Here is a 12330-nt window from a genome sequence, read left to right as displayed (position 1 = left end):
TTTTAGTATTATTATTCATTCAAATAATTTATATATTACTTCTCAGCCCTTGAGGGCCCCCGAAGTAACACAACCATGAACTTAGAAAAGCATTCCCCAAAAAAGAGATGAAAAGAACTTATACCTGATTTTAGGAGTTAACTTACAGTCATGTGAAAAAGAAAGAACACTCTCATTGAATTCTATGGTTCCCCAATAACAAGCATTACCGGGTTGGCACTGCTTGACAGTGTCTGATTATAAAGGTGATGATAGAAGAAGAATGCTGTTTTCTAAGCAACTCATTTTCAGATCTGTTAAGGTAAAGATGGTTGTTATTATGTCCTGATATGTGCAACCATGGGCTCCATAATCCTGGCTTCCATGATCACTGCAGATGGTGACAGTAGCCACGAAATTAAAAGATGCCGGCTTCTTGGGAGGAAAGCGATGACAAACCTAGACAGCATCTTAAAAAGCAGAGACATCACCTGGCCGACAAAGGTCCGCATAGTCAAAGCTATGGTTTTTCCAGTAGTGATGTATGGAAGTGAGAGCTGGATCATAAAGAAGACTGACTGCCGAAGAACTGATGCTTTTGAATTATGGTGCTGGAGGAGGCTGGACTGGTACTGGAGGAGTCCCCTGGACTGCAAGGAGATCAAACCTATCCATTTTGAAGGATATCAACCCTGAGTGCTCACTGGAAGGGCAGATCTGAGCCTGAGGCTCCAATACTTTGGCCATCTCATGAGAAGAGAAGACTCCCTAGAAAAGATGTTGATCTTGGGAAAGTGTGAGGGCAAGAGGAGAAGGGGACAACAGAGGACGAGATGGTAGGACAGTGTCATCGAAGCGACCAACATGAATTTGACCTAACTCCAGGAGGCAGTGGAAGACAGGAGGGCCTGGTGTGCTCTTGTCCATGGAGTCATGAAGAGTCAGACACAACTTAATGACTAAACAACAACAACAACATGTGAAATCATAGAATTCAAAGAGGAAGTACTTTCTTTTCACATGACTGTACTTCAGAAACAGATACGTAACAAATGTAAAAGCCAGCCTTAAACCACTTTTACACATCAAATGCCATAGGAAACTATCATTTTGGCTGGCTGCCAATCTACAAAAGAGTAAGAGAGAGAGAGAGAGAGAGAGTGAGAGAGAGAGAGAGAGATAGTTCCTGTAATATTTCAAATATTTGATAAAGGTAAGATACAACATTTCTTGTGAATTTATTCGATCAGGAGCTGCTTAGAATGTGACTTAGTCAATTTCAACTTCACTTGCTTCCTGGGAGCTGAAATTAGCTGCACAGAAAACAGCACTCTCCCACTATCATCCCTTTATAGTGAGACAGTGTGTCAAGGACGGCTAGCACCAACATGGTAGAGTTTGTTATATTGAATGAACGAACGAACGAATTTATTTATTTATTTATTTAATTTATATCCTGCCCATCTGGTATATTCTACCACTCTGGGCAGCCAAACAAACAAACAAATGAATGAATAACAGATTAGATTTCTCTATGCTTCCATACCTTTCTTATACTCTTGCATAAGCAAGCTCTTTTTCTAGAAACCCAGATCATTCTCACATTTAATATAGATGCTTCTCTTTTAGCCTGTATAATTAAATTGTAAACCGCCTGGAGAGTGCTTGTAGCACTATGGGGCGGTATATAAGTCCAATAAATAAATAAATAAATAAATAAATATTTATACGCTTATAATATCTGGGACTAGCCTTTTGAAAGAAATAGCAGTATACCTAGGTATTCCACAACACACAGAAATATTTTTTTTAATTCAGATTACTGTAGAAGAGTCTCAAAATATGTCTTTTTATTTAACCACACCCCTCCTTGTATCTCTCGTTTTCTTTTTACTGGAATCGCTATAGTGAAAAGAAGAGAAAACCAAGATGGATGATGGAAGAAACATTTAAAATGATAAAGGTCAGGGAAGAAGGGAAAGTAAAAGATACAGAAGTAGAGTCAGAACCCTGAATGCAGTTTTTCAGCGACAGGCACAAAGAGAACAACTACAACAACCAGTGCAAAGAAATAGAAGAGAACAACAAAAGGGAAAAACAAGAGATCTCTTCCAGAAATCCAAGAAATCAAAGGGAAATCCAATACTAGATTAGGAATGCTCAAAGACCAGGAGAAAATAAGGTGGAAACAGTATACTGAAGATCTATACATAAGAGATAAAACAATGACAAACTCCTAGGGAGAGTCAATATACAGTATATTCCGGTTCCCAAGAGATGCCAAGGCATGCAGTAATTACAGGACTATTGCATAAATTTCCCATGCAATCAAACTAGAAAAGACCACCAAGTGTAAGGATGTGCAGTGGAGACCAAGGCCAAAATCATCCACAAACTTGTCATCCCCATTACGATGCACAAGTGTAAAAGCTGGACAGTTAAGAAGCTGACAAGAAAAAAGTTGATTCATTTGAAATGTGGTGTTGGAGGAAAGCTTTGTGAATACCCTGGTCTGCCAGAAAGATGAACATGTGGGTCCTAGAGCAAGTCAAATCTGAATGATATCTAGAGGCAAAAATGATGAAACTGAGGCTGTCCTAGTTTGGGTCCATCATGTGAGGTCAAGGTTCTTTGGAAAAGACAATAATGTTGGGAGAGGTTGAAGGCAGCAGGTAAAGATAAAGGTAAAGGTTCCCCTTGACAATTTTTGTCCAGTCGTGTTCGTCTCTAGGGGGCGGTGCTCATCCCCGTTTCCAAGCCATAGAGCCAGCGTTTTGTCCGAAGACAATCTTCCGTGGTCACAGGGCCAGTGCGACTTAGACACAGAATGCTATTACCTTCCCACCGAGGTGGTCCCTATTTATCTACTCGCATTTACATGCTTTCGAACCGCTAGGTTGGCGGGATCTGGGACAAGCGACGGGCGCTCACTCTGTTGCGTGGATTCGATCTTACGACTGCTTGGTCTTCTGACCCTGCAGCACAGGCTTCTGCGGTTTAGCCCACAGCGCCACCACGTCCCTCCTACTCCTGAAGGCAGCAGGAGAAGAGGAAAACCAAGTATGAGATGGATTGGCTCCCTAAAGGAACCACAGGCTTGAGTCTGCAAGAGCTGACCAACATTTTGGAGAACACTCATTCATCGGGTCTATGGGACAACTTGACAGCACATAACAACAACAACAACAACAACAACAATCCCTTGCAGTATTTAGCTCACTCCTTACAGTGTTGGAACTACATACATGAAGCTTCTGCTTCAGCCAAACAAATATTACAAGAGAAGGCTTAGATTGGGCAAAACGCTTGATTGTAAAAGTTCACGTTTCACTGATGGAAGCCTTTCAGTAGTATACATTATACATGTTTCTTTTCTTGCTCAGATTGATTACAGCATAGGAAACTGACATCTATGAAAGAACTCACCATTCAAGGTGCTTTCAGATATATTTTTCCATTATATTTTATCTCAAGGTCATGTAAAGCCCCACTCCAGCCTCATTCCAAATTTTATCTTAAGAATCCTTAAGTATGTGAGGTAAGTGAGACTGGAGAGAACGTGAATGACTCAAGTTTATATATCTTGTTGCATGGCTGGAGGTGCATTTGAATAAGAGTCTTCCTCATCATAGTCTAATACTAGTCACTATACACCTGGAAACCCTAGATATTCAGAAATATTCAGTAAAAGCTCTGTAGTCGCTGGGTGTTTGTGTTTCTTTTATGCCTTCGATTTGTATCTTTTTTTTCTACAACTTCCAACAGCATGTGGACTGTGTAATTAGTTGGACTGTGTAACTTGGCCTGCGGTGTAGATGTTTGTATTTTTAGTGGTTTTTGGGACTTTTAGTGGGTGGGGAGTGTTTGGGAATTTTATGTGTGTGCATGTGTCTGGTCTCTGGATGTCTGTGAATTTCGTTGTATGTGTATATACTTACAATGACAATAAATTATTATTATTATTATTATTATTATTATTATTATGTGGCCACTATAGGATGACCGCATTTTAAAAATGTGGACAGGTTATATTCTCTGGTGATGATTGCAAACTATGACCTTCAAAATGGGCTGACAGCCAAAACAGAATACCATATTATTTTAGGGCCTCTTTTTAAAAATAACTATATGAAAAACAACCATTATAGGAAAAGGTTTTATTATGATAGTTCAGCTCTTCTCTTCCTAAAACAATCTGTAGATACTCATACATATGGTATATTGAAATAGTGTAACTTACTGATATGATAACAGCAGGCATGGAAACGTGTCATATGTATTGTGAAGGCCTAGGCTAAAATTTCCAATTACAAACCACACATAATGTATTGTAAGATGATAAGCAACAGGTTTCTAATAAATTTTTAAGCAGAAACCAGCATTCAGCCTATTCAATAATTCAACGCATCACATTAACTAAGGGACTTAAATGCCACTGGACATGGAGTTAGTGCAGATACAGTGCCTCTGATCACCCAAAGCATTGTTTGAAACTTCAGAAACGTATTATCTGCTAACACATTTACTTCAAGTTTCCCTCTCATGGGATCAATTCTAAGAATAATCTCCTGGTTTTAATAAATCCTAGTTTTAAGCAAACTACAGCATGTTCCTTTACACGCTGTGTAAGTCTTAAATATAGCAAACAAAGATACCATTTTCATGCTTATGTGGTTTTAAGAACGTAGTGGAAACCATAGTTGGTGAGTTATGACAGCAATCCTTGGTTTGATCAGACCAGGAAGTTACTCACTGATTGGGAATGAAAAAGGAAGCATTCTATCACAAGACTTCTTCTTCCCAAACATGGTCTGGGGTTCAATCCATTTTAAGAGGATGTATTTCTTTCTTAATGCCTGATGGATGATGTTGGAAGAACAAGAATCTGGAATAAGGCTAGTTATTAAAATCTATTTAGCCAGATGAAAACGTATCTCCAATAAGTAGAATAGAGAACTTTTTTTACAGATGTTATTTACTGCAACTAAAAGCAATTTTTGCATTTTAAATAGTTTCTCAAAAACACCAATGCATTTTTACCCCAGGATTCTAAATGTAATATAGGCCCTTTCCAAACACCTGCAGATCTCAGCTTAGGGGTGCCTGTTCAGGGTCAAACCACAGGATACTGTTAAGTGTCAGCTGAACTATTACTTCTGGAATCCCAAGCTGTCCAAAGTTTCTGCCTATGATGCTTTCTGCTGAGACACAGAGAGAATCAAGGGGGCCATAACAACACTTCTTGTATGCTACAGTCACACAAACATAACCTGTTTTTGATAAATGTCTCTACTGCTGAAACTAGAAACAACAGTTTATATTACTAACAAGGAAGCAAGGTTAAAAGATTGTAACATAATTAATAAAAGAGAAGCCAGTTCAGATGTCCTGATAGTTTTTCTTTCCTCATTTATGTCAGAGGCAACACAGCACAATTAATAAATATATCAGATAAATTTTGCCCAATAACCTGCAACATCAAAACCATTTGGGGCATCCATCTAACTTCAAATCTTCCATAGCAGACACTGAGGAGCATAGAGTTGCTTGTTCTTTTCCGCACTTACAGAGATTTGTGTTGGTGCAAAACCCCTATGATTCTGTCAACTCAAGTTTATAGTTTATTAAGACATTTCCAGGAATCCAATTCTCCCTGTGACCAAGCATTTTAAGAGGTCAGTATTTCTTTATTTCCACATTATAGTTCTGGTATTCTCTGTTGTTTCTTCAGGATTCACAGATATTCTGAAAAAAATTATTTCTCTTTGATTTTAATCTAGGAAGGGCAGGACGCTAGCTGAGGAGCAGATGTGCATTTGATGTAGATGTTTTGAGTCTTTCACTACAAGCTGCTATTTCTCTTCTTTATGTCACTGGATGCAATGCCTGCTTGGTAATTGATTTTCCCAATAGCGGTTGGCTTCAGGCATCCAGTAAAGATTGTACAGCTTGAGCGCTCCGAGTACCTATTTTGTGTTGTTTGAACTGTAGCACATAAAGCTGGCAGTGTCAAATAGCATGCATCATTATAAATAGCTGTTCCTTAGAGAGGGTGTGTGTGGTTAGGCTGGAAAACTGCAAATTTCTTGCTCCGCTCTACTCTAGTCTGGCTCTGAAGTATGTGTGCCTGCAAATTAAATGAGCAAGCAGGACTTACAGCAATGCGAAGACTTCTTTCTAGGGCTAACATAGCCTATATCCCAGCAGGGGGCTCAGTTCTCTCTGGCTGGAGCCTGTGCATTGAAAATGATATCACTTCCTACTTTTAAAGTAGAGTCACGCTGGACAGCACCAAATGAGACAAAGAGGAAGGCAGAGAAGGCAGCAAGAAAGAGGAGAGGAGCTGAAGATCATCTTCTCACATTGTACTTAATGTGCCCTGCCTGAAACATCAGGTCAGAACAGCACAGGATAATCTTATATAAGCAAAAGAAGATGGCAACTGCGCTAGGCAGGAGCTAAGGGAGTTATTCTGGATGTGTGTGAACAGATGGTACCCAAGGAAGACCAAGTGCATCCGAGTGCATAAGAGAGAACCCACATGTGTGGATATCAATATTGGAATCTATTCAAATCCACACATAAAAAATTACAGAATAACTCAGACAACTGGGGATAATATCACTGCATACACAGAACCTTTACTCTCTGTGAAATTTATCCAAATGCTTAGTGATTCATTTGAAACTTTATGGATACATGGACAAGGAGAAAGGCAAAGAAGTGGGTTTTAGAGTGAATCAACCCTGAAGACTCACTAGAAGTTTAAATGAAAAACTGAGCCTATTGCACTTTGAGAAGGCAACACTCCTTGGAAAAGACAGCCGTGCTAGGAAAAGTAGAAGGCAGTAGGACAAAAATAATACAAAATGTGCGATAGGCAGACTCAATAAATGAAGCCATGGCCTTTGGCTTGTAAGGTATAAGCAGGGCTGTCAATGAGAGAACATTTTGGCGGGCATTAATTAGTAGGGTTACTATAAGTTGGAAGTGACTTGGTAGCACATAACAAGTTACAGCAAATACTTTCTTTAGAGCAGTGGTCAGGGAACAGGGGTAAATTACCCCAAATGGGATAAAAATGAAAACCCTGGGGGTAATGAGGACGCAACCCTAACCCCCTTCCCTCCTCCTCCTCCTCTTCTGACCAGAGGGGGGATCCCTGGCTGCCCGATGGCCCCCCTTCCAACCCCCTTCTCTGGCCCGGCTGCAACCGAGGCATGGCGGATGGCGGCCGGCGACCGGCCCCGACTGGTGGCATATGGCAGCTGAGGTGGCGGTGGGGCCAGCCATGGTGGAGGGCGAGGCCAGGGTGAGTGACTGGAGTGCCCCAGCTGGGAAGAGCCTCTCCTTCCAGTGCCTGGAGAGGTGATTCACAGCAAAGATGGGAGGGCGCAGCCATGATGGTGGCCCAGGCCAGGCTCAGCCTCCTGTTGCTGGGCCGCCCCCGCCGCCCCTCACCCCATCCTCCTTCCCGGAAGAGCCCACTGGGTTGTGTGGTTTCCTTCAGGGGTGCCTCTGCACTGGCTGGCTGGGCCTGGTGGAGCCTCTTGCCCGCCGTGCAGCAGCTGTTACGGCGCTTCGATGGCAAGGCTCACGGGAACCCTGACGCTGGACCGGATGCAGCTGCCCCAGCGAGCAGCCGCCGGTGCCAGAGTGGGAGGCAGCGTTGGGCGCCCCTAGTGGGTGAGTTACCTGCTGTTCTTCGCCGGCCACCCACTGGCAGAGCAGGGGAGCTGCCCCCATGGGGCCAAGGACTTTGGTGGTGGCGCTTGACTGGCCACATGTGACTGAGATCCTTCCTTTCAAACCAAGGGAGTAATGTTGGTGTATATAAATTTTTAGGGGGTAAAAGGTAAAAATGTTCCCTGACCCCTGCTTTAGAGATTTAAAAAAGAGGAGCCTTAACAGCTGTGCTCCTCTCAGGAACAACCTTCTAATTCCCAAGAGGCTTCTGTCCTGCATCACAAATATTTCTGTCTTGACAAATCTGTTACCTAAAGGTACTAGACATTTAGTAATTGAAAAAATTGCCATACTTCATTCATTTACTTTTTATGTAGTGCCTACACATCACCAGTGCAATGTAGTGGATAGAGTAACAGACTAGGACTCTAGAGAACAGGGTTAAAATCTCGACTGGGCCATGGGAACTCACTGGGGAGGGAGTAGAACTGGTAAAACCATTCCTTAAATATCTCACTTACTTTGAAAGCCCCATTACGGTTGTTGGAAGTCAGTTCCAGCTAGATGGCACAGAACACACACACTTACTGTATCACCACTGTCACATAATTGTTCTCTTATGTTTTCCAAAGGCTTATTTTGTTTTTTATTGTCTGTAGAAAACCCAGTACTGTTACTTTGCCATTTTAGAGAACAATGGCACTATCAACACAGGTACAGATGGTCTTGCGATAGGAAGGTGGACAGCTTAGCTTTGGTATGCATAGAAATATACTGAAGAGGTAAATAAACTTACCACCACTTCAGTGGAATATCTCCATCGCCTTTCTGGTCAGCACCATTTTAAAAGCTTTGGTCCATTTTTAATTAGTTTTTACACCTGGTGTAGTGTTATCTGAAAAACTGTTACCTACCGCTGACAATCTTTTCCAGCCTTCTAATCGGTACTCCCTTTTACCATCCTTTTTGCCATCCTTTTCGTCACCCTTTTTACCACCTTCATTGCCATCTGTTTTAATTGATCCTGTTGGTTATGTATTGTTTTTCCTTGAGTTTTAATATTGCGGTTTATATTATTGTTAGCCACCCAGAGTGGCCTGATTGCCAGATGGTGTGGCGTATAAATCTAATAAATAAATAAATACTCAATACTAATGTTTTAACCCTTTTAAAGGTTCCAGGAGTTATTCGGACAACAGTCTATGAAAGCACTTGGTTATGAATTTTGAAACAATTTTTAAAACACAAAAGGGGGGGGAGAGAGATTGAGAGAGAAAGAATTGATCCCATGATTCCTTTTAAAACACAGAAAGTCCATGACAATTTTACTTGTGGCCAACAACAGAAGAACAATATTTGTCTATCTGGGAAGCACCTCAAATCATTTGCCTCTCATAGGAACCCTAACCTTATGATCTGCAGAAGGCAGACACTGAAGTGGAAAAGCAGTTTCTTTAGCCAGAATCCCATTTTTCTTTAGCCATATCCAAGGGGCATTAGATGCGCTTCCAAAGAGAGAGAGAGAGAGAGAGAAAGAGAGGGTGGAGGGAGGGAGGAAGAGAATGGCCAGGAATTCCCTACCTGATGCTGGCCCCACATACAGACTGGAATCATTGATGTCTCCACCATCATCCCAAAAATACTGTGTCTGTAAAACCTTGGTGTCTTCATTCTCCTCACTGGAAAATCCTGACCCAGGTGAGGCTTGCAGGGCACTTGGGACAAGCTCAGGTTCAGCCACTTCCAGGTTGGTCTGTTCACTCGAATCCAGGGACTCTACGTGGGACATGGATGTGAAGTCCATTAAAGAGGTTGAGCTCATCCCCTCGGTGCCAGGGTCTTCCAATACCGAAAGGCAAATACACAGGGAGCCTACAGAGAAGGAAAGCCACATGAGTTTTAGGGAGCAGAATGAATAAAATAAAATAAAAGCAAAAGAGAGATATTAGGAAGCATTTTAATTTTCTTTGGTTTAGCTACGTTATCCACACAATAGGACAGATAATGTTATTTGTGAGAATAACATCACTCCACAGTATACAAAAATGCAGTACATCGACTATGGAGGGAAATGACAGATTCCTGCCACAGAATCATCTTGAAGGAGAACATTTAAAATTCACATAACTTAGTGCACAACAGCTCATTTAATTACACTGAAAAAACAACTGTCTTTATTGGTCTTTAGAGCAAAGTTAAAATACTGCATGCAGATGTATGAACAGTATGATACTGGTATATAGAACAGTCTTTGCATGGGGGCTTAACACCACAACCACGAATAAAAGAAATGACTCATAATTAATTATGGAATGGAATACCCTTTTTTAACAGTCTTGCCTAATGGTCAGCGTGCCAGAACCCTCTTACAACAGAGTCAGCCATGTTTTCAGAAACTGGTCGTCTTCTCCCTCACCCCAATGTAAGATCAATGAAACAAAATTAGTTAAAAGGAGACGAGCTTAAACTGACACTAAATATTAGAGACAGCAGAAGCATGATAGAAGCAATCAGTCCTGAAAAGGAAAGCACAGAGAGGCATGAAGCAGTCAACCAAAACATCGCTGGGCATCCCAAGAGATGGGCAGACCCACCAAGTGTTTTTTGAACATGGCTGAGTCAGTCAGCCACAAGATGCAGCATGCATTTGCAGGTTGAATTGTATTCTGCTTCAATACTCTCATCACTCAGTCTAAAGAGGACACTGGCAGGAGGGCAGTGGTGGGGGGGGTGAATGAGATGGTACGTAGGATTTATTGTATCTTCTCATACATAGCAGCTGCCACTGTGCTATTATTAGCACTACGGCAGCATCTAGAGAACCCCAAAAGAGAGAGATTTTTTAAAATTCTTGTGTTGAGACTGTAGGCACATGAGCAACTGCACAGGCAGACCGGCTTCTCCCAGATCAGACCGATCCCATTCATTCCATATGGCAACTCATGTGCAAACCACAACAGTTGATTGGACCCTTTGACTGCCAAGTTGAGTAAATCTGCCAGCCAGTCCCAGTTTATCCATGACCTTCACAGAAAAACAGAACCCAGTGGACCTAAGGATGCCCCACATCTGTTCCTCATGTAATTGCCCTCAAACAGAACACCTGGCCTTGGCTTCAGCCAAGATAGAGCTAACCTCCAGGCTGCCAGCTAATTCTGCTCTGGTTGTGGCGCTACAGATTTATTTGTGTACAGATTGTGCACAAGCCGAGACTCTAAATTAGCAAATTGGCCAAAGCAAAGGAAAAGAGGCGATGGGAAAGCAAAATATTGTAGCACTTTAAAGACTAACAGGTTTCATATAATCACAGAATAGTGAAGTAGGAAGGGGCCTATAAGGTCAATCAAGTCCAAACCCCTGCTCGATTCAGGAATATATTTATTCCAGTGTGAGCTTTCATGAATGAAAATCCACCTCTTCAGATGGAGGGCGTGCAAATGAATGTCTCTTATGCATTTCATGGTGGTGAGAGTCATGCCCAGGCAGACCTGTAACTAGCAACTCCAGTACAAGGCAAGTGGTACTATATTTTACCCAGGAGAATGTGGTATCCCCCAGAAGAAAAGGATTGTTTATACTTTTTTTTAAAAGGAAAGGACTTGGATATGTTGCCCTTTATTTCGGTAAGACTCACCCATAGAGTCACCTCTGGATTCTGGTGCCCTTTAAATCCTAATGCCTTAGGGCAAAGCCCCAGCTATCCTAGCTATAGCCCTATGTCCAGGTGAAGATACAGATCACTGACACACTGACAATGAATGGAACTATTAAGCTATTAATTAGAAGATCCAATGTTTTGCCTTTCACCCCCCCCACACACACACACATTTTCCCCCTTTACGTTTGCCAACATGCAGAGGCAGATGGGCATTCCTATTTCTTTGGAAATAAATAAGCATAGGCATAAGAGTTTTATTTCTGGAATTGTGATCCGGTACAGGGGCACATAGAAGTTAAAATCTACTAATTGCCACTTACAAAACACATGTAACAGGGATGTGGCAAACACCAGCTCCCTGGTGCTTGTATCTATAAAGTACACATATCTGAAAGCACAGCAACATGGCTGTATAAAAGGCTTACATGTGTGCAAAGTATTTTCCATGTATCCTTAACAAATGTGCCTGCCTTTATCATATATGTAAACTACCCAGAGTAGACCCGTTCTAGATGGGTGGTATATAAATCAAATAAATAAATCAAATATATCAAATAAATCAAATAAATCAATCAAACAAACAAACAAACAAACAAACAAACAAACAAACAAATAAATAAATAAATGTATGTCTCCTTTCCTCCTTTAAGGCACTTACACCAGCAGTGTCATGCACAGATGTTGTAGGAGTAATCTTAGGATGAAATCCCTAAAAAGACAACGGTACAGCAAGTGTCATATCTCTTTAGCAGAAAATTAATGTTCTGGTCACTTGCATCATGAACCACAGGGATGTCACTGGGTCATTCTGTACTCAGTATTCAAGCCACTGCTTCTCAATTTATAACCGCAACATCATTCTATTTTGCTAACAGATTACTGTGTATACAGCTACATTTACAAGCACAATGCTAAAAAAATTAATTCCACTAAGCTCAATAGAGTTTATTACCTTGAAGATGAATCAGACTGTATAATATGTGTTGAAGATTACAGCTGTAGCTAAG

At 41.4% G+C, this 12330-nt stretch overlaps 1 protein-coding gene across 1 annotated transcript in view; it reads right to left on the bottom strand.

Annotated features, from left to right (window-relative positions):
• Nucleotides 1-12330, bottom strand: part of PODXL2 (podocalyxin like 2) — a 58483-nt gene that overhangs the window by 25682 nt on the left and 20471 nt on the right. The window contains exon 2 of the mRNA XM_020798058.3: nt 9247-9537. Coding sequence (XP_020653717.3) covers nt 9247-9537 — 291 coding nt within the window. The remainder of the gene's footprint in view (nt 1-9246; nt 9538-12330) is intronic.

This window comes from Pogona vitticeps, chromosome 2 (genome assembly GCF_051106095.1).
Source record: "Pogona vitticeps strain Pit_001003342236 chromosome 2, PviZW2.1, whole genome shotgun sequence".
Taxonomy (NCBI): domain Eukaryota; kingdom Metazoa; phylum Chordata; class Lepidosauria; order Squamata; family Agamidae; genus Pogona; species Pogona vitticeps.
The sequence above is the reverse complement of the archived record's forward strand: the minus strand, read 5'-3'. Positions and strand labels throughout refer to the sequence as shown.